Here is a 23,205-nt window from a genome sequence, read left to right on the forward strand (position 1 = left end):
TATTGCTGGCCCGCACTAGTAATCAGAAACGATCCTATTAACAAACACCTGTGTGATGATGTGGAAATCCACAGACGGAGTTTGGGGTGTATGTTAGTTTAACCATTGTGATTAGCTAATCAGGGCCGATTTTTAAATCATTTTATTTATTCATTTATTTTTTTATTTTCCCGTATATTCTAAGTTTCGTGTCCCTTTAAATGTCCATGAATGTCCGCGCTCCGCCCACTGGAGAACTAAACGCGTCAACTGTTGAGGTTTTTGGAGAGTTTGTGCTTTCTTGCGTTCTTTGGCAGTTTATAGGACATGGTAAGTTAAGAAACTGCAATGTTAATTTCTTCTGCAGTTATCTGAGGCGTTAGTAATAAATCTGTCGAGCGAGAGGAAGTTTAGATTGAGGGCAGGAACGGTGTTATGCCCAAAAGTCATCGACTGCCATAAAGGGTTTTGTTTTTATGCGTTATTTATGTCACTGTGACACTTTGTACCCGGATTAAAAAAACAGGGATGTATAAAAGTCACTGCTGAAAACTAATTGCAGGATCTAACCTGTGACACGAATGTTGTTTGAGGCTTAATCCTGAGAAACAAGTTTGACAGATTTCAGCCCAACAAGTTGTTTATAACATTTGAACAACTTGTTTGCAGCTGAGGGAAAAGTGCATTGTGGCGAAAAGCGCTGACAGCATATTAACGTCAGACAAAATGATTTCGCTCTTTTAGCTTCTCGTCTTCTTTTTGGGTTAATTGTGAGAGAAATCTGTGACCCGAGCAGCTGAAACACTGAGCCTACACGTTGAAGCCGCTGTAACCTGTCAGCTCTGATTTATTGCTGGCACGTCCGGTTATTGTTCCCGCACAGTTTTTTTCGTTTTCCCGTTTTGTGTGTTTGTATTTTCGGCACACGTCTGCGGTGGTGTCGGACAGCCGCTCCTCATGTCTTCATATTCTTCTGTTTCGTGTTTGTTTAATGTTCAGCAGTAGTTCTCGAGGCTTTCGCGTGTTTCTTTGAGAATTGGCTGCTTTTTCACTCATTTTCACTTCACTTCAACCAGTCAAACCTGCCTGTGTTATCGTGTCTTTAGGCACTTACTAGACTGTTGTTACTAGAAGCCTGTCACAAAGTAGAAGTTCTTCTCATTATTTGAACGTATGAAAAATACGATAACAAAGTTTTGATGGATATAAAATCTTATTTTTGATTTGAGCAGTCTGTATTCTGCATTTCAGTCAACTCCAGCTGCTGTCTGTTCTGTCTGTTGGTCATTTTGGAGTTTGTGTAGAAGTAGTTCTGTTAATTGGCACATTTCTTCCTGATGTTTCTTGTTATTTTGTAAACTGGTGGGAACAAATGTGGAATGGGGGGAATGTGGAGGGAACGTTGTACAGCTGGTCCTGAGGTAAACTGAACAGATTGGTTAGAATTTGCAGCGGGACACAAAGAACAATACACAAGGTGCCACAATTCACACTGCATATCAGTAAAATCAGCTGTTCCCTCTGTAGCACAGCTGCTGACCCTGATGTATGCATAGACTGTACATAAAAGAAGGATTGGGGCCACTGTGACATCACTCATTTGTTTCTGGCTTCCAAGTTTTAAGCTCCACCCTTCATGTGTGTTTTTATTTTTTTCAGTTATTTGGAGTCTTATTTGGATGAAAGCATGGACTGCCAAGTTATCGATTCATGCCTTGAGGCGACTTTTGTTGTGATTTGGCGCTATATAAATAAAATTGAATGGAATTGAATGTTAACTACCCTGATTAGCAAGCTCCAGCCATAAACTGTGCTTGAATACTGTAAGTGCTGAGTGACAGACTAATAAAACACTGACCACAACCGAAGTACAGATGTCTTGGGTTGTCTGTACCACACAGCAGATCAGTCTGATAATTACATTAAAAGGCTACAACGGGCACCAGCAGCACAAACAGCGAGTTCCAGTTCAATGACCTCGTTTACCTCGTTTACAGCTGCTGTGAACAGAATAAACAGTTTGTATTTTTGTAGCAGGCTGTAAACTTTCTCTGTAGTGCTTTATAGTCGGGTATTTTTACATGGGAGTCTCATTTTTAGAGCCATAAATGGAGGCTTCAGCTTGTTTATGAGGCAGTGAGAGTGAGGGTATAAACAAAAAGTTTAGAAATGGTTTTTAAAGCTAAGAATGTCATCCACCCCGATGGGTAACTTCGTAATCAGGTTCTAAATCAAGAGCTTGAAAAAAGCTTGGAAGAATGTTTCAGAAGTTCTCTGCAGAGATGTTGGGTCAGCTGGACCGGAGCTACTTTATATAGAAGATATACAACAGCTGGTTTTGAGCGAAACTCAATTAAAGGCTTCTGATCAAGCTGCTCTTTATTTTTTGTGGAGAACCAAAGCACATATTTGTTATACAGCAGGCACTGCTCATTACATGACTAATATCATCCCAGTGACTGTGGTGCTGGAAGCATCAGATAGAAATCTTCCTGAAGTGTGAGGAGTGTGTTTTGGTGATGTCTAACCTGTAAACATGCATTTTGGACGGACCATAATTCCTGTGTCCCCCTCATGCAGATGAGATCTGATCTGGTCTGAGGTGAAGTCATTATCATTTTCCGTTTCCTGACCCAGAGTGAAGATGAATGAGGATGCATTCGAGGTTCCAGAGAGGACCGAGTACCGCTACTTGGTACAGGAGGAGGATGAGGAGGAGGTGCAGTATGTGCGTCACAGACACTACATCAGCCCCTTCCTGGTCCTGTCCAAACGCTGCATCTTCCTCATCTGCCTCGGCGTGCTCGCTCTGCTCGCTCTGGCCGCCTACCTGGGTTACATAGCCCAGACGCTGCCACCGGGACTCGCCCAGGTGTCAACTGACTGTGGCGACTTTAGAGGAAGATATGTGAGTTTGTACTCTTCATAATATCAGATCTAAGATGTATTGCAACCACTTTTCAAAAACTACTTTTTAATTCATTTAACCCTCATTTCCTGAAGTCTGTAACTGTAATCCTGTACCAAATGTAATCGTTAACCTAGCTTAGCCTTGCTTTCACTTCCCCAGGATGCTGCAACACACAAGATTTGTGCTTCATCTGCAGAAATAACAAAGTAGAGCTCGTGATCGAATTTGTGTCTTTTTTTCTGTGAACACGAGCTGGCTGCTGCAGGATGAGTTTCATGCAGTCAGCGCTCAGCTCAGTTTATTTACATTCAGTTATTTTTAATGATCATTTTCGCACACTGAGTATTTTTTTATGTTTCTCAAAAAAAAGAAGACGTTTGTTTAATAAACTGCTTAAAAGCAGTAAAGGAACATCAGCCTTGACTGTTTGATGGTGGGTCAGGGACACACAGACGTCTATATTCTAGACAACAGCACCCGGATCAGCTTCGAGTATTGGGGTGAAATCCAGAACCGGGTCTCAGACCCTGCACTGGTGCTGTGGTCGCAAATTTTGAAGCCATCCTGATAACCTTCTCCCACCAACGATGTGGAGATCCAACCCTTTTAGATCCAATTAAAATCAAGACACTCAAAAAGATGCTCTGGAAAAGAGTAGAATTCTTGGAACAGAGTTTAATACAATGAATCATATGAACAGCAGGAAAAATACATACAGACATTTAGCAAGAGAATTACATAGCAGAAAGCAAGCAAAGCAAAACCCTGGGGTGTACAGCCTTAAGCACAGACAGCAGAGCAACACAGAGACGGACAGAGAGAAACAGCAGAGGGGAAAAACGAGCTGGGGGTGTCCTCTGGTCATCTAATATATAGGGACCAGTATCCCCGCCCCCTGCTGCTGGGTAACTTTCCCACCCATCCAAACACAGCTGCAGGGGTCAGGTAGCGGCCAAGGTCTTGGCCAAAGGCCAGTCAGGACTCTGACTACCCCTTGCTCTGGCTTATCACAATAGGTCATGACACGGTCAAACATCACACATTAATCCTAATTATTAAATCTTATACAGCAAGTGGCACAATCTTATAACATATAATCTTATAACTACATAGGTTACATGCTTTCTCATATATAAAAACACTTCAGTGTGGTTAAGTGTGTGTGTGTGTGTGTGTGTGTGTGTGTGTGTGTGTGTGTGTGTGTGTGTGTGTTGTGTGTGTGTGTGTGTGTGTGTGTGTGTGTGTGTGTGATTATATCATATGATATTTTATCGTCATGTGTTCAGGATCTCTGTTACATTGTTAATGTTTTGGTTGTGCTGCATGAAAGACGTTGAGTGTGTATTAGGGAAGGTTAGTTACTGGAGCTTACCAGGATACTTGAGGGTGCATGGGAGTTTGCCCAACCAGTCTACATGTGTTTTGTGGACTTGGAGAAGGCATTCGACCGTGTCCCTCGGGGTGTCCTGTGGGAGGTGTTGTCGGGAATATGGGGTGTCTGGCCCATTGCTACGGGCCATTCGATCCCTATACAACCGTTGCAAGAGCTTGGTTCGCATTGCCGGCAATAAGTCGGACTCGTTCCCGGTGGGTGATGGGCTTCGCCAGGGCTGCCCTTTGTCTCCGGTTCTGTTCATAATTTTTATGGACAGGATTTCTAGGCGCAGCCAAGTGGCGGAGGGCTTTCGCTTTGGTGGCCTCAGAATCTCATCTCTGATTTTTGCAGATGATGTGGTTCTGTTGGCTTCATCGGGTGAAGGCCTCCAGCTCGCACTGGAACGGTTCGCAGCCGAGTGTGAAGCAGCGGGAATGAGGATCAGCACCTCCAAATCTGAGGCCATGGTTCTCAGCCGGAAAAGGGTGGAGTGCCCACTCCGGGTCGGGGATGAGTTCCTGCCCCAAGTGGAGGAGTTCAAGTATCTCGGGGTCTTGTTCGCGAGTGATGGGAGAAGGGAGCCGGAGATCGACAGACGGATTGGGGCTGCAGCTGCAGTAATGCGGACGCTGCACCGGTCCGTCGTGGTGAAGAGGGAGCTGAGTGTAAAAGCGAAGCTCTCAATTTACCGGTCGATCTACGTCCCTACCCTCACCTATGGCCACGAGCTGTGGGTAGTGACCGAAAGAACGAGATCGCGGATACAAGCGGCAGAAATGAGCTTCCTCCGAAGGGTGGCTGGCCTCTCCCTTAGAGATAGGGTGAGAAGTTCGGCCATCCGGGAGGGGCTCAGAGTAGAGCAGCTGCTGCTCCACATCGAAAGGAGCCAGCTGAGGTGGTTCGGGCATCTGACAAGGATGCCCCCTGGGCGCCTCCTGGGTGAGGTGTTCCAGGCATGTCCCACCGGGAGGAGGCCCCGGGGCAGACCCAGGACACGCTGGAGAGATTATATCTCTCGGCTGGCCTGGGAACGCCTTGGTATTCCCCCGGACAAGCTGGAGGAGGTGGCTGGGGAGAGGGAGGTCTGGGCCTCTTTGCTTAGGCTGCTGCCCCCGCGACCCGGCCCCGGACAAAGCGGATGAAGATGGATGGATGGATGGATAGTTACCGGAGCTGGAGAGTGAGTTATTCAGGCGAACTCTCAACAGCATCAACTGCCCCGTTACTGTAAAACCTTAATAAGCCCTGGTGAAGCAAAATGTCTTGCGCTTAAGACTCTACATGAAAGTTAAAATATATATGTTCAGTGCACATAGATTTATAGTGTATATAGTTACATAGTTATACATATCACACAAAAATCCACCACAGTGCAGTGGGTCCTGGGATCCTCCTCCAAAACTCAGATCTTCAGGAAAGTACAACAAGTATGCTCTGACAGTTTTAATCTTTTCTTTGTAGAAAAATGGAGCCTACTCCTTTAAGGGCATGTCCTACGCTGCTCCACCTGTTGGTGGCCTGCGCTGGGCTCCTCCAGCTGAACCGGTATGCAAGAGTGGGGTTATCGATGCGGGCCACTTTCGCAGCATGTGTCCTCAGGTGAGGCCCTTGTCAAGCACGGGGAAGGTGATGGGCCAGGAGGACTGCCTGTTCATCAACGTGTGGACCCCCACCCTGCAGCCTGACGCCAAGCTTCCCGTCATGGTGTGGATCCACGGAGGATACCTGCACATGCTCAGCGGAGGAGAGAAGGGATACTCACCTACGGAGAAGCTCGCCGCCGACACAAAAGTGGTTTACGTCAGCTTCAACTACAGACTCAATGCCTTTGGCTTTCTCGCCCTACAGATGCTGAGAGAAGGTTCTCCAAGAAACACCTCAGGTTAGTCGGTGATGCACAGCAGGACGAATGTGGAGTGTTTTACTGCAGCCAGCAAACAACTGGCTGCATGATATTTGTAGCCTGAAGCCTTAGCTGAAACAAGCTAATGAATATACATGTTGTGTAAGACATTTGTTAGATATCAGGAAAGGTTAAAGGAGACCTGTCCAACTCTTCCAATTTTTCCAATTTTCTGACCCTTATATAACCTGTTGCAATGGATTTTAACATGGTTAATGTCTCAAATAATGAGGTCACTGTGCATACAACTCTCCCCTGTGAGCCTAAAGGCTTCACACTAAACAAGCTTTTCCTACGTTTGCCTCTGTATGTTGTCAGTGACAGAGGAGATCTCAGCACCACAATTATGTCAGCGCACAAGCCCCGCCCACTGGCTTTTCATACCTTTTATTAGTTTTTTCAATGATCTGTAATATCAATGACCTAAAATGAAGCTACGACACAGATTAGATGTCACGATCTGCGAGGCAAATTGTCGGGATATGAGCAGAGCGTGGACCCAAGTGCAGGCAAACGGAGACCAGAACGGATAATGACAAAAAGTGAGTCTTTATTTTGGCTGCTACCAAACTACAAACAGGTGGAACAGGGAAAGCTAAGAAAACCTAAACTGGGAAAAACTAAGCATGGAATAACACCTGAAACTAGAAACAAGAAACTTGAAAACCTGGAAACGGGATGGAGAGCAGAGGTAATCCGGGGGTAACACAAACTATATATACACAGAGAGAAACGAGGAAATGGCGTACAGCAGGGAGACACAGCTGATCCTCCATAAACATTACGACACAGGGAGGAAGCAAAACAGAATACACTGACATAAGACACAGACCTTCAAAGTAAAACAGGAAACACGACACAATACGCAGCCGTGGGACACGGGAAAAGTACAGAGTAGACACGGGAACAGAGACTAACACAGGCGAAGATAAACACAAAGAGAGGAAGGACTATAATCACTAAGAACTAAAGGAAACCAAAACTATGAACAATATATCAAATTATAAAGTCAGAAATACAAGTGCTGGGTCGCAGCCCAGTACAGTGACATTAGAATAAAGTGATAACACAACAGCTAACACTTCTGAAAAAATGTAGTTCTTACAGAAGAAGAACTTTATGAAAAGTTGAAAATTAAGTTTGGCATTATTTGCACTGAAATATAGACGGTATAAAAACAGACTGCTGTGAAATAGACTGAACAGCTATTGCCTAAATTTTAAACTCGACCTTGCAGCTCAATACAAAATCATAGAAATGCATTTAAAAAAATATTGTAATAGTAGATCAGTCCAAGTTCATTATCTTGTCCACCTCTGCCTTAGCGCTCCACACAGTCCTGAAACCTTGGCTACCGGGCTGTGGATTTCACTTCGTTTTTAAGCATCATATCAGTTCTCCACAGTCTGGGCTCCCTGCTCAATTTAGCTACGTTCCCCTGCTGCTCTGTACAGACAGCAACCTGCTTGGTTTTCCACACGCTTGGTCACACACTGCCCGCTCTGCTCTGCATCCTCAGCCCGGCATTAATTATTCATATTTTACCTAGCTACGCTGCCTTAAATTCATTTATCAATCAGCTGTTGCTAGCTGTGACCCATGTTATAGCAGCCTTGTGTTGTTGTGTAAATGGGCGTGTTGCTAGGCAACCCAGCATGCCATAGTAATGGTTTTGCAATAATTTCTGTGGGGTAAAGATGACATCATCTGCAGTTCTAGGTATAAGTGGTCATGTTTTCTTTTCACAGCCCAAAACTCCATATTTGACAAATGAGCCTGAAAATACGAGCTTATTCCAGTATTTTCAAAATGCACAAATCTCCAGTTTAAGATGAGTAAAAATTATTTGACCTGTCAAAGTAACTTAAGGAGACCAAGAGTAGAATATAAAGGTGTAGCTGATAATTATTCATCGACTTTAAATATAATCTGAAACTATAAGCTAAAAATGGAATCATTGTACTGTCTTTGCCTCACAAAGTGGCTTGAAGCAACTGTTGTGATTCGGCGCTATATAAATAAAACTGAATTGAGAAGCCTGCAGTGAGATGACCAAACGTTGGGTATTTATAACATGTAACAAAGATCTGAATATTAGAATTTTGAGATAACACTGAAATATGATGCGTGATAGATTATACGAATCAACATATTTAAATCAGATATCTGTCCGACTGATTTGGAAAGCTAGATCGGGTCATTTCGGTGCTTTTGTGACAGCAGACTGATGAGAACACAAAGAGACGGAGAGCGTGACTTTACCAACAGCAACACATGACAAGTCTGTCCACTTGGTCAGAGTGGTACTTTCACCTCATTCACTCTGCTGTCTGTGCTTACTAATGACGTTTTAAAACCACTCCATCGCTCACACAGTCTGGCTAACAGCCTCTAAACTACAAAGCCTTTCCCTGTCACCATCGACCGCACGGTTAGCGTACGCAGCTGGCATGCGATGTGGAACCGAGACACAGCTTGCGCTCCGTCTTCAGGCCCATTCTCATTATTGTTTGGTTCCCTCAGAGGTGAACCATGAGCCATTTACTAAACAAATAAAGTGGAATAAAATGCAGCCGAGTTTGAACAAACAAACCTTTTTACATGCTCAGTTAAAGACCCTAATTAGCGTCGTGGAGTTTCAGAAGTAGTGACACTTGCAGGGAGCTTTTAACTGCTTCTGTTAGGTCGCTGCAGTGCATCGTGTGGAGTTAAAGAAGTTCTAATGGCTGTAGTGTATTTTCTTACAAGCCATTTACCACTTAAACCGACCCTTTTAATATTTATGGTGTTTACATTGTGCTCCCAGTTAGAGGGAATGCTGAGAAGTCCATAGCCTTCCATTAAGATGTGTATACTTAATGAATGCTAATGCGATCTTTATAAAGGGAGCTCTTTCCTAGGCTTCCTCCTGCTTGTTTGCATTTTTGCGCTGTGAGTCAAGTGGGTCATTTCTGTTACGCAACCCGAATAAGCCCACTGTGACCTTGATGTGACAGAGCCTTGCGTGACACGATGGTGTGATGGCAGGGCACACGACTCCTTTTCGGCATTCCAGAGCCTCCTCTCTGTCCTCTTCACTATCACTGCTCATTTTTAATAGTTGTAATCATCCCCTGCCCCATTTCCGCGCTCCCTCAGCTTGAGATGAGTTAAATTTAGTTCATGCTGCCAGAACACCACAGAAAGCTGGTTTCTGACTGAGAAAATAGGACATCAGAAAAAAGGCTGCATCAAAACCTGACTAATCGATCTCTTCTCAACTCTCCCCTTCCCTCCTCTGCAGGGAATTATGGCTTCCTGGATCAGATCGCAGCTCTGAAGTGGGTTCAGAAGAACATCCGTGTGTTTGGAGGAGATCCTGGCAAAGTTACCATATTTGGACAGAGCTCAGGTATAAACAGTATTAAAAAAAAAATCATTAAAAGTGTCATCGGGACATGCTGTGACACATGCAGTCTCAAACTTACCCTAAAGGATTGAATGTTTTATGTCTGTGTCCTAGAAAAGATTCGATCTAATTAAAAGAAGAGATACAATATATTAACAGGAACACAGATTAGATCTGTCATGTGGTGTTGTGATTATAAAATATAACACTCACTTATGTTTTCGAAGTTACAGCAGTAACTCACTTGCTAGTAGAGAATGTGCACATTAAAGTTATTTATAGTGAATGCTCAAAGCAGTTACAGCGATTTGATCAAATCTACAGAAGCATTAAAGACACTGCCAGAGTCGTATAACAGTTATTTAAAAGACAAATCATGTTAAGCACTGATGTGCTGGTAGTATTTTGGTCAGTATTGTACTGCGAATGAACGCAGTGTATACTGACATAAAGAAAACTGTCATTTGAAGTAAAAACAAAAAACTGATAAAAAGAGATGGGTGTGGCATCAGTGTTTTCCACAGTATTATATTGTATTAATGGCAGTAGCAAGTATACTTTGTATACCTTATGACCATATCATTTAAACAGGGCGATAATCAAACCGTCTGCAGTGGTAGACATTAGAGTCCTGTGGAAGTACATGGTCACTGCTTAAATTTGATTGAAGAGGCTAACTGGCAGCTAGGTGATGCTAATGAAATGCCCTTGATTAACTGATCATTGCTAACGTATCTATAAAAACAGAAGCTGTGGCAGTTTACTGGTTTGGAGTATTCAGGCGGATGTTACCAGTGTCAGAGTCTTAGCACCCCAGCAAATTTATCCCTGGGTCAAACCCTCTGCCAAAGCTCAGAGAAACTGTAGAACACCAAAGAGCTACACTTCAGACTCAGTTGGCTTCACGAAGTTTGTGACAGAAGAATTAGAAAAATATTGAACAAAATGGCCTTTTTAGAAGGGAAAACGGCAGCAAACCACTGAACAAGAGCTCTAGAACAATTTACTAACTGCGGTAACGTATTTTCCGCACTATAAGGCGCACTTAAAATCCTTTAATTTTCTCAATAATCTACAGAGTGCCTTATGTATTAATTCTGGTTGTGCTTACTGACCTCGAACTGATTTTATGTGCTACACGGCGCTCAAAAATCTGTCAAAAATGTTTTAGCGCGACTTTGGTAAGCTACGAAGCCGCACCGCTTGATCAGTGTTGCCAACTCCTCAGGAAGGAAAATCGCTATCGGTTGTCCTAAAAGTCGCCAGATTTGTCGCTAGTTGCGTTTTAGAAAAAAAGTCGCTAAGGGGGTCTGAAAACTCGCTAAATATAGCGACAAAGTCGCTAAGTTGGCAACACTGCGCTTGATGGATTGTTGGAGCATCGTCAGGTGCCTCGCGGAGTAATCAGTGTCCTAAACTCCATCTTCTTCAGGGCCCAAAGTCAAACGAACCCTGCAGCATCACTGAGAGTTGAAAAACTGTCTAAATTCTTTCATCTTTAATAAAATCATCAGCGTTGCTGCTTTACCAGGTGTAACAATTAAGTTTAACATCCAGGCATTTAACGGAGTTAGAAGTTAGCAGGAAGTTAGCTCGCTAGCTTCCACCTAAACATGATATAGCATGTTCTGACTGAGAGATTTCTGAAAAAATTCAAACGTACAGCTCTGCTATCACTTCCAACATAAATGAAGACAGAAAACTAAACAGCAGTGACGTTTGTAGGGTTACTGAAGTTGGGCTAGCTGGTATATAAGGATGTGCTACGTGATCGCTAGCGACACAGCTATGTTAGCATAACATAAACACAGTGGAGGTGGAACGTTAACCCTTTCGACTCGATAAAAGTTAACGTGAGGGTTCCCAATGGTTAGGATGCTGTAAACGGACCAAACTTCAGTGAGGAGAACAACTGAGATAATCCATCCACAATATGAGGTTAGGTTATAATCCGGTGCACCTTATGGTCCGAAACATACGGTATATGCACCAATCTGTGTGTGAATGGTGCAGATGCACAAATCAGCAATTTATGACTATGTTCATACCAGAAATTTCAAAATGCCTTTTGCAGTGCAGCCTGATGGAAATGCTATCACAGAACCTAATAAGAACTGCAGAATGCCACAAACCTCAATGAACTGAAGCGATCTGTAAACAAGAGTGGGCCAAAATTCTTCCACAACCACATGAAAGATAATTACTTGCTCCTAAAAGTCCTGAAAACATAAGTGTACACTTCACATCTTTTGGGAGAGTTTGAACGTGCAGGTGCTTGCTATGTTGTCTATGTATTTAATAATAAGGCAAACCAGTAGAACCGCTCCATCACCTGCAGCCAGCTGCTGCTCCCATTTTTGTACTTTGCTCTCCTAAAGGTGGAACGTCAGTGTGGACCCTGATGATGTCACCATTAGCCAAGGGTCTCTTTCATGCAGCAGTGGACATGAGCGGCTCGTACATTTACAATGCGACCCTGGAACAAGCCGAGGTGGACAACCTGGCGTTCCTGAATAAGACGGGCTGCGGAGATCTGGCCTGCCTGAGGCGCCTCTCTATCGGACAGGTCCTGCAGGTAGGGGGAGGAGGAGGCAGACAATCCATCCTAACTGGAGAGCCTTGCTGTAAAAAATCTGTGAAAGGCAACGAAGCTATCACAGTAATAAAAAATCTAATAACAGAAAAACGTTAATTTCTGTAATATTCTCCTTAATGTCTAAAGATATCAGGAAATATCTCATTCGTAGCTCATCTATCCAAACAGTTCTGACATTTTGATCAAAATTAAAATTACATTTTTCATTTTGATGGCTCATAATGTCACGTCCAGGTGTCAAAAGACCTGGACATCTCTAATTTTCCTATGCAGTTGATGAATAAATGGGACACTAAATATAATTTGCAGCCATGATTACAGGCAGCTTTCCCTCAAACACCACTGAGCTTCATTAAACTGAGGATCCTCTGATGAGAAGAGAACCTGTAGGTACATGAAGAGCTTCATTTCAACATGACGATGACCCCGGGAGGAATTATGAATAATGTATGTCATGAAATGATGATGACAGCTGAACTTTTAAAACTGTGACAGTCATCAGACTGCAGGTTACTGTTATTAGGTTTTTAAAATGTCAAAGTAAGTGATTCAAGATGCCACTCAGGAGACTGGAAAAAGAGCAGTTTCCGTCTTATTTTACCCCGTAATTCTGTTAAATACAAATTAAAAAATAGTCGTGTTTTATGAAAGCGAAACCTAAACTCACTGTGGACCAGTCGTCTTTACATACATTGTGCTCCTCTCCTGTCCAAAAGAACCATTAAGATGAATATAAGTTTGTTTCCTTCGTCTTGAATCTTATGCTAAAAACAATAAGCATGTATTCCTAGGCCATCCCATGGCAGGAGTACCCCTCCTGGGCAGCAGATGAGATGACTGACCTCCCCACCAAAGGGAAATCCATCGGCCCGGTTGCAGTAGTGGACGGCTACGTCCTCAAAGCGCCCCCTTTTGAGCTGTGGGAGAAGAAAGGAGAGCACAGTGACGTCCCTTTCCTTGTCGGAACAACAGAGCAAGAGGCTGACTTCGCGTGAGTTCACCTGCTTCCGTTTCTCCACATTCAGCTTGTGCTGAGATGAGTCTCCACTTCAGTGCTGTGTTTCCTCCACAGTCCTCCATCTACAAACATCTCCGAGTGGACCTGGGGGGACTACACGTGGTTCGTAACAGGTAACGGCTTTAAAGGGGGTGTAGCCGAGGGTTTTTTTTGTAGACGTCTTCTAAATTTATCGCATGCAAGCAACCATGGAGCCACTGTGCTGGAAGAAATGACTGCTATGGTAAAATGGTAAATGGCCTGTATTTGTGTAGCGCTTTTCTAGTCCCTAAAGACCCCAAAGCGCTTTACACAACCAGTCATCCACCCATTGGTGATAGCAGCTACATTGTAGCCACAGCCACCCTGGGGCGCACTGACAGAGGCGAGGCCGCCAGACACTGGCGCCACCGGGCCCTCTGACCACCACCAGTAGGCAACAGGTGAAGTGTCTTGCCCAAGGACACAACGACCGAGACTGTCCAAGCCGATTACAAAGCGAACTCCCAACTCTTGAGCCACGATCAAGGATTCTCTCAGCGTGTGTGTGATTGTGTCTGTGCAAAATATGGCTGCGTAACATTGTAAGATTGTAGCCACTTGGCTTCAGGGAATTAGAACAAGATCAGGATTAGTGCTTTGTAGTGATGGTTGAATGAAGTCACAGGAGGCTTGGGAATTTGATTGAGAATATTTGAATCATTAATGAATCAATATCTTTACAAACATGGCCCAATAAACATGCCTGTGTGTGTGTATTGGTTGCACCATAGAGCAGCGGTCCCCAACCCCCGGACACAGTCTGGTACCGGTCTGTGAGTCATTTGGTACCGGGCCGCAAGAGTTGAGGCTCCGGTGTGAAATTTATGGTTTTCAGGGTCTTTTCCCGTGATGAAGCTGTGTGTCTTGTTTGAAAGAAATATTTACGCGTTACCATAGCGACCAGAGAGCATTAAGGTGCAGAGAGGAGGATGTTACTCTCAGTGTTGTTGGCGCATTTCAGGAGGACGCTGCTAATAAAGTTACACAATTACACAGTGAATTCGTGTTTATTATTATATTTACAAAATACCACAGTTTTTGTCTCGGTCATATCATTTTATTTTGTTGTATTTTGTTGCACCTTAATGGCCGGTCTGTGAAAATATTGTCTGACATTAAACCGGTCTGTGGCCCAAAAAAGGTTGGGGCCCGCTGCTATAGAGTACCCTATGGCTGCAACCTGCAACCAAGGAAATGTTGAGCATCGTATACTTCTCAGGAATCCATTTCACCTCGCTACTGCTGGGTGTCTCCAGCAGCTACTCATGGAATACAGAATTTTGCGTAGTGATTAGCCACGCCCCCTCTCTAGGTCTGTGTGACTGGGGCTTCAGGGAAACGCTGGTAACAGAACCTTTATCCTAAATATGAGAATCATTCATTCAAACAAGGTCAGTCTCACTTACACTCTGGGTTTCCTAGCAACACATCTAACAGATGTGAATCACATGATCACATGAAAGGTTGTCAGGATAGGCAAAGAACAAACAGACTGAAAGAAATTTCCTAAAATATTAGTAAGATATTGGGCCTTGAAGCAGACCCTGGCTTTCTACTGTCTCTACTTGTTGAAAGGGAGTTCTTCCTCCTTACTGTTGCCAAGTGCTTAAAATTCAAGGGTTTTTTACTGTATATTTTTTACCTGATCAGGTAAAATTATTAGCGTGGAGGAAAAAGATTTTAGAAAATAAGGTTAGGTGTGCTCTATAAAGTACCATGACAGTGTAGCCCATTAAGAAGTCAACCACGCTCTTGACACTGAAAACTAGGCTTTACCTCACTAAGCCCAAATCCAGTTTCATAGTTCGGGCCACTGTTCTGTTTGATTGCATCCTGCTCACTGACGTATGACGCCAGGGCCTGAAACTGAGTTTAAACAGGAAAATCTGTGTAAGCACTTCACATGATAACATATTATGTGTGGACTGTATCTGTCTGTGTCGTTTTCCTCTCAGCTAAACTTAAGTCATTCGGCGACAGTCTCGTCAAGGAGGCGTTGCGGCTGTATCCATCTTCAGCCTGGTGTCCAACCAAAGACCGCTGCCCAGAGAGGTCCTATACCACCATGGTGTCTGACATCAGGGTCACCTGTCCCAACAACGACCTGGCCCAGAGGGCTGCAGGTAAACTCATGGATCACTGAATAATATCATGATTATAATAATAAAATTGATAATAGGTTCTCCCATAATAGGAGCTTTAACCCAGATGTGCAGTGCTCAGTGATGATTAAGTGGCAGCTGGAAAACCAGTTTAGTTCAAACACTTGTGGTAATGACTAACTACTCCTGACATTTTGGAGATGTTTGCTCTTTATACAGTAAAGTTACAGCGGGATACAAATAACATCAGGCTGATCCTGTCACGATTTGTCTCGCGGTTCAAATCACGGACAAACAGGATCCCACAGCTGTTTATGTTTTTAAACCCATTTTGCACAGAGAGGCATTTTTTTTGAAAAATGTATTGACAGCAATGTTGAATATTATTACGCAGGGAAAAAAACAGCTACACGTAAAATAATCACATCGTGACGCCTCTGCCTTTGTAAATGGAGGGACAGTAACTGCTTGTGTATGTAAATGTGTAAAACCTGCAGACAGTCAGATTAACAGTATTTTGTGTCTATCTGCCATTCTGCAATTCATCTCATGTAAACAATAACGTGGCACACAGCGTGACGTGAAAAAAGGCACATACCTTTGACGTTGCGTGACGAACACTGTATTCCTCGTCCACACGTAAACGCAAAAAAGGAGTTTTAAAAAATCTCAGTTTTCGGTGATTCGAAACACCGTTTACGTGGACGAAACAGCTGCATTTTCAAAAATACCCGTGTAGGTGTGGACGTAGCGTAAAAGAGTTAGTAGTTTATTTTATTACTACCTGTAATTTATTGCAGATTACTTGTATTTGCTTAATTGTTTACTAAATGTTTGAGGTGTGAAATAAACCGCAATCTAGCAAAATATGGGCGCGTGTGGTTGGAGGATGTGTTTGTGCGTGCACGCGGGGGGGGGCACACAAACATTTTTCTGTAAAACAAAGGGGGGCCCAGCAAAAAAAGTTTGGGAACCACTGCTCTAACCAATCACCACATCAGTCAAGATTCAGTCAGCACGCTTAGTCAGCATACTGGTTTATACCCTTATTGTAAGAGGCAGAGGAAGTAAAAGCTGTCTACCTTTCCTTGGCTGCAGTGCTCAGCTTTAGTCTTGGCCATGGCCCTGGTAGCTGCCCTCTTGCAGCACACTGTCTTTTCATTTATTCTAGTTTGGAGATGATGATGATGGATCCCCACACACATTCATTTAGAAGCAAAGATGTGGCTATATTAAACTTTATCAAAGTGTAACATATACCTCATATTGATAATATTGATCCATCACCCAGAGCAACCCTACTCTGACATGTAGTTGAGTAGAAGAAAATCTAAATATTACAGTAAAAGTATCTGAGAACAGAAGTTATTTGCTTTCTTTGTTTCTTTGCTTTGTAATCTTTACTTTATAATACTTTCTGATATATTTATTGGTTCTTAGTGAGAGCGACAAAAGCTGAGTGTTTTTCTCTGCTGATACCAAAAGTGAAGTGATCTCCTCTGACACATTAGTATAATGTAACACAAATATATGTTACAAGTCGTTTTCTTTTCACAGTAGCAAGCCCCCTTCCTTCCTTTGCAGTATGGCACCATTGTGCTTCGTGTAGGTTTGGTGTCAGCGGTGAAACTCTGAGTAAAGTGACATTTAGCTGTTGTGTGAGGCAACTGCAGGGCATCCTGGGTGATTTTTCTTCCACTTGCTTCATTGGGTTTTTTATCTTGTGCAGCTTGTGTTTTTTTTTTTTTTGTTTGTTTTTTTGTCTTTTTTTTTCATCTCTCGCTGAGTCACAGTCAATCTGGGCCCGAAATGACTGATAAATGGGAGATTCAAAAGGATCCTACATGTTGGTTTCAGCAAGAAATGAAATATTGCTTGTGGCTTAAATAATAGAAAAAAGCTTTTCAAATAACATTTGACTCTAAAAATGTACGTAACACCAAAAAAACACAGTTAGGTAGGTTTTATGTTTCTTAGAACAGAAATATACCGACTGTATGTACTCACATTACACTTTCATTGCATATTAACATTTTTTGTTGCTATATACTTATTTTCCAACAATTTTCACACGCCCTAATTTGCCAAAAGTATTCAGTCACCCAACCAAATCCCTGAAGGTTCAGGTGGTCTAATCACCTCCGTGGCCACAGGTGCATACACCCGTGCATGGTACCACGATAATACACCACCTGTGCAACAAGCCCAGTCAGGAAATTTCCAGTCAACCTTTAGTGGTATTATAACACAGTGGAAGACCACATGAAATCTTCGAGTGGATGTGCAGAGGTTGTTAACTTTCTGCAGAGCCAATCACTACAGACCTCCAAACTTCATGTGCTCGTCAGATTAGCTGAAGAACAGTTCATGGAATGGGTTTCCTATGCTGAGCAACTGCGTCTAAGCCTTACGTTACGGGATGTAACGCCACTGGACTGTAGAGCAGTGGAGACATAATCTCTGAAGTGATGAATGACACTTCTGTCTAGGATGTCACAGGGTGAGAAGCTGGGTCCTTCACAGATGGCCGTTCACTCTCACAGCCTTGTTAGCTAGTTAAGCTAACATGCACGTCTTTGGATTAAGGGAGGAAACTGGAGTACAAGAACTTAACTTTAGCCCCTGAATGCGTCACATGCAGGCAATTTGAAGTTTTAGCTTTAAAAACATGAATATATCACAGTTCCAGCTGTTTTAAATCTTTGCTGCTTTTCAGGAAGGTTTGGACTGCTGCCCCCAGATTTCACAAGTGAGGGATCAGCAACAGTGTAGCTAAGCTTTTTATTTCATCCTGTCATTAGTGTCGAGAAAGAACAAAAAGTATGAGATGTCATTGGATGTCAAAGATCAATTTTTTTTTGCATATAGTTCAGATCTCTGGAGGGAACTTCTATCCAGCTGGTCTTCCATCCTCGCTGACTTGCATCAGAGGTTTTGCAGACACATCGAATTGCTGCTAAAATAATCTCCCAAAAAATGTGTAATTTGAACACTGCAGTGAAAACTCCCTCCCAGACTTGCGCACTAAACGTTTGATCGTATTCGTGAATGTCAAGCATTAAAATATAAATCCAAACTAGAGTCGCTTCAACAAAGGCCCAATTAATTAATAAGCCAGAGGACAGATGGATAATCTAAAACTATTTTTCCATTTAAGTTACTTTAAAAGTCCACGACTCAAACATTCCACTCGTATTCGCTTTAGTGTGTTGGTACATTTATTTCTCATTATATTGAGAAATGATGGTAAAAAGAATGTGGTGACTTCGCCTTCGGCTTCAAGAAACTATTGCAGACATTTTCAGTTTTCTGACACTGTGGAAGCAAAGAAATCATAAAAAAGATGTGAGGTCGCTTCCACCTGTGTAATGTCAGCAATGTTTGCGTAATTCAAAGTTTCTTTTGTCGTAAATGTTTGAAACAAATGTCAAAAGTGTTTTTCACATTTGACATTTGGTTGAAGATTCTTTTTCTTCAGGTGACAAGATTAATTTTAATAACAACAATTAATAAAGAGGCATTGATGCTGCAACTGCAGGATGTGTTTTCTTTTGCGTTTATGAAGATAGAAAGTGGAACATTTCCAGCAGGATACATTTGGTTTTTTGTCATTTTTGACAGTCTAATAAGCTCTTTTGTAACCATTTCTCAGCTGCTCTCAAAAGTCCGGTGTATCGCTACGTGGTGAGGCACACGCCATCCGGACCTGTCAACACGTCCAGCGACCTGCTGCCATTCCCCAGCCGCTTCTCCTTCCACTGTCTGGATGCCGTGGCGTTCTTTGGAGGGCTGGAGTTCATTTTAGGGAAACCTCTCTCCGATAAGGACCGGCGCTTTCAGGATCTCATCACACGCAATCTCGTCAGCTTTGCCAAAACAGGTGAGGGCTGTTCGTAAACCATAGATAAGAGAAGTTATTGTGTGTGTGGAGTTAAAATAGTGGATTCAGGTGCTACACTTTGTGTTTTAAAAAAAATCAAAGTGAGCAAACCCTACTTTATCAGATGTGATGTGATGATGGCAAGAACCCGTCTTTTTATTTGTATTACACATCAGTGTTTTTGCTGCTCGCCCATCTCACTGCTGCCACTCAGGACCAGAAAATGACCCCTAAACTTCCTCTAAGGAGCAGAAGAGAACAATAAGAGAATAGGGTTGCTCTTAGCATCCGAGATAAAAGCAGGTTCCTAACACTAAATGGTGTTTCTTCTTCTGCACATCTCTATCAGCTGACCTCTGTGCCCTTTGTTAAGCAGTGCTCGGAGCTTGCTGATGTTCATTTGTTCAGAGTACCTGTGAGTTAACTTATAGCTCAGGAGGTACTTTGAACAAATTCAGCAGAAACAATCCTCATCCATCGAAAAATGTGATGTAAAAGACTTTCAGCCTTATGAAGGGCTCATAAGGAACTACCTTGGATTGAAATTCATGTCATCAGGGCATGTCTTTATTAAGCAGCAGCCTCCAATGCTGAAAATGAAACAGCATTACACCGATGGCAATTTGAGGCTGGCTCCCAAAGATTTTGGACTCCATCGATAGTTTGCCGTTTTGTAACAAATGTAAGGTGGTGAGATTTTGTGTAGCTGATCCACTTGCTTGCTTTGAAGGGTTAAAGCCTGTTTGTGGCTGATTGCCAGCACATGGCTTTTACCCATCAGCTGTGTGCGTGTGCTGCAGACTGTGCCGTATCATATTGTGCACAATTTTACATGAAAGTGTCATATTGTCACATCATTGCTACGAGCACGCCATGTGTTTCTATTTTTCAGTGTGGACTACAACAAGAAAAACCCAGGCGTGTCATACCACGTGTCCAATGATTGATTTAGTAAAACCGAAGCTACTCCAACAACCTCCAGCAAAGCACAACGCTTTGAAAAATATGCATGAAAACTGTTCTCACCAAAGCTGGGAGACACAAGCAGGTGGTGACTGAAAAGTTAAAAAATGACTCAAACTAATTCACTTGCTAGTCGCACTCCATATGACACGAAGAGCAAATGCTGGGTTGAAATGACGGATCCAGTTATATGATGGTAAAGGAGAGCTTCGAGTTATTTCTTTTTCTATATCATCAGTTGTTATCACATGTTTTCTCCAGATATTGACATGATTTTGAGGTTATATCGCTCACCCCTTAGCACACTGGTGGACAGTAAATGGTCGGACACACAGAGATGTGGGTTCATCTGAAATTCTGATGGATATAGCGTCCACTACTCAGACCCAAGCACACCCTCACAGGAGTGGCTGATACAACAGTGGTGACAGATGGCTACAAAGGGAGCGGGACACACGTTGACTCCACTAATTTCCTTTTTGCATATCACTTTCAGAGGCAGCCAAAAAGGATAAGGAACTGGCCAGATGCAGATTTAAAAAGGAAAACATACTGTACACTAGACTGTGTGGTGGACGAGGGGATTTGACCTCGTCCACCTCCCGCCTTGATACTTTTGTGCCTTAAAGTTACACTGTTTCTCTTTACTCCTTGCAGGTAAGGTGGAGACAAAGTGGTCCGAGTACCCATCAGCCATTGCTTTCTTGTCCGACATCCTTGAGGTGGACAGTAACTACACCTCTCCTCAGTGTGATCTGTGGAGGAAGAACGGCCTGTATGCCTACGCCTGGATGAACTGAGCACAGACGGCAGCTGGAAGTCACTTTGCAGTTTCTCTGCTTTGTCTCTCATCCAGCTCAAATCCCACAGCAGCCGCTGTTAGTTTGAATCCTCAACAGAGATGAAACGTTTGTTTGAGGCAGCGTTTGATTGCTCAATCTTAAATCTATTATTTTAAAGTCCAGCAACGAGCCATATTTGTGTTTTAAATAATTTCTCACTTCATTCCTAGTTTAAGTTTGTGTGGGGGTTTTTTTCAGTTACATTTCAGTTAGAGGTGCAGGGAATTCTGGCTGATCCACAGGATGTCGCTGTGGACCGTTTTAAAACTAACAGCTTTATATTCAAGGAAGCTTAACTTGTTTGCATTAGAGTGAGGTGAGAAAGACTTCACAGACTCTGGGTCTGCATAAAGTAACTGTACATTAAACTAGGCATGTAAGTGTAATGAAGCAGACCAAGGGGAGCTGCAGTGAACTTGGGTTGTTATGGGTTTCAAAGAAAACATGTTTGTGCCAAATCAATCTGAAACATGAAATGAAGTCCCCTCTATCTGGGTGCAGTCATGTAACATTACTTTAAAACACACAGGAAGTTAAACTTCGCTGATCTGCTGAAAATGTTTATAGATCAAAAACAAGTTAGAACCCTCTTCAAAAAGCTCGTGAAATCCACTCGACCGAGGGAAAGTTCTTCAAGTCTGGCTCCTCAGAGCAGTTTTGGAAATATACAAAAGAAAGTTTTTCTTTCCTCAAATTAAGCTTTAAAAAGGTAAAACATTTGGATAAACGCAGGAATGCTGTTTTCCTCCTCTTTATATGTAATATGATGAAACATTTCTAAACCTAGAGTCTCTAAGAAGAAGTCCCCGTTTGACCGCTCACGCTGTGCAGCAGCTTCTGTTTCTGACCTTTGAATGGTCATCACTGGGATGAGAGCGGGTCTGCAGCTGAAACTCAGCAGCCGTGTCAGCCAAGTCGGACATGAAGCGAGACCAAATTGAAAACAGAGGAAACACTTTGGCCACACCAACACAATCTCCTCTTATCAACTGCGCTAACTGAAAGATTTACCTTCCTGCAACTTCATCCACTCACAAAAATGAAAATGAAAGTGAAGTGTCTTTCAAGGTTTTTAGAAACTGAAGAGAATCCAGTGCACTCTGCAGATGAATAGGTGTAAGTGGGGACTGGGTCTTTCAGAAAGTACCAGCTGCTCTGAGGGCAGTTCAGAGGCGTACAAGGAGACGCATTTGATTTCTTCTTTTTTATAAGCCAGAACATTTCTTCTCCAGCTGATATAAAGCAATAATAACCTTAACGAAGGCTCAGTGTGTCTCTCATCTTTGCAGATTGTTGCTGCTAAAGCCTTTAACTGCTTCTAATGTTTTTAAAGAAGTGCAAAGACGTGCAACGTCTTGTTAAATATATTTGAGAATACAAAGGAAGGATATCATTTCACTATCATTTCTGTCAACCTGGAATTTCGGGGTTTGCCAGGACACATCCAGTCCTGATGACTAAAAGGCTTTTCGAGGATTTACTTTGTGTCCTTTATTCAGATTTTAAATGAAAGACTACAGTTACATTCCTCCTGCTTCACAAAGTTTAGTGAAATCGCAAAATGAGTTAAAAAGAAATGATCTTAATAAGAAGCTTAACGCGACTTTGTAACCATTTGTCTAATGTCCAAAGTTCACTCAGACAGAGACACAAACATAGTTGTTACAGCTGTAAAAGTATGTAAGTACACCCAGGTCATTTTCACACGGACTCTTTGTCTGTATTTACAGAGGAAATATTAAGGTATGAAGGGAATATTTTTTAAAAAAAAGAGTTTTTTTGCTTTATAATTTCAAGAAAAATGTGTCCGTGTTATTGTCAACTGTGAATGTGCTGTTGAGTCACAGGATGTTAGTTTTGAATTTTGTCACTTTCTGCTGTTTGCACTGATTTCAAGCTTGGCCACTGCGAACATGTGAACACGTTTCGTTCTTTGTATATTTGATTTAATTTGTTTTGATTGGTTTTAAATGCTCGCTTCCTTTTGCTCCTCATTTGTTGTGTTGTTATGTGAATCCAATCAGCAGACATTATGTATTTAAAGATGTACCACATTTCCATTTTAATCAAACGACACTAATCATTGCCATCAGTTTGTTTTTATCTGCTTTGGTTTTGCATCGTGTTTCTGTTGTTTTTGGAAACAGCACTTTGATGATTATATTTGGCTGTGTGTTCATATGTTGATGTTCACTTTTGTATGTTCAATAAAACTGCATCATGCTGA

At 42.6% G+C, this 23,205-nt stretch overlaps 1 protein-coding gene across 2 annotated transcripts; it reads left to right on the forward strand.

The window, feature by feature from the left end:
- The first annotated feature begins 203 nt into the window (after positions 1–203).
- si:ch211-71n6.4 (para-nitrobenzyl esterase) lies at positions 204–23,205 on the forward strand. Of its 2 annotated transcripts, none has more exons than XM_005944089.3 (10): positions 204–309; positions 2,617–2,887; positions 5,727–6,147; positions 9,452–9,559; positions 11,935–12,131; positions 12,944–13,143; positions 13,225–13,283; positions 15,147–15,314; positions 18,946–19,173; positions 20,794–23,205. In XM_005944089.3, the coding sequence occupies exons 2-10, from the start codon at positions 2,624–2,626 to the stop codon at positions 20,934–20,936; spliced, it is 1,788 nt and encodes a 595-aa protein (XP_005944151.1). In that variant the 5' UTR covers positions 204–309; positions 2,617–2,623; the 3' UTR covers positions 20,937–23,205. The 2 variants fall into 2 exon arrangements, with proteins under 2 accessions (XP_005944151.1, XP_005944152.1); XM_005944090.3 differs by having other exon boundaries at positions 237–309; positions 2,560–2,887.

Source organism: Haplochromis burtoni, unplaced genomic scaffold (assembly GCF_018398535.1).
Source record: "Haplochromis burtoni strain Fernald_Lab_line unplaced genomic scaffold, NCSU_Asbu1 Contig_381, whole genome shotgun sequence".
NCBI lineage: Eukaryota > Metazoa > Chordata > Actinopteri > Cichliformes > Cichlidae > Haplochromis > Haplochromis burtoni.

What these genes read in the sequence shown, in the direction of transcription:
- si:ch211-71n6.4 (XM_005944089.3), top strand. Translation starts at nt 2,624, where the DNA reads ATGAATGAGGATGCATTCGAGGTTCCAGAGAGGACCGAGTACCGCTAC. An exon ending in GCGACTTTAGAGGAAGATAT is followed by an intron (nt 2,888 to 5,726) that starts GTGAGTTTGTAC and finishes TTTTCTTTGTAG; the next exon opens with AAAAATGGAGCCTACTCCTT. An exon ending in CTACACGTGGTTCGTAACAG is followed by an intron (nt 13,284 to 15,146) that starts GTAACGGCTTTA and finishes TTTTCCTCTCAG; the next exon opens with CTAAACTTAAGTCATTCGGC.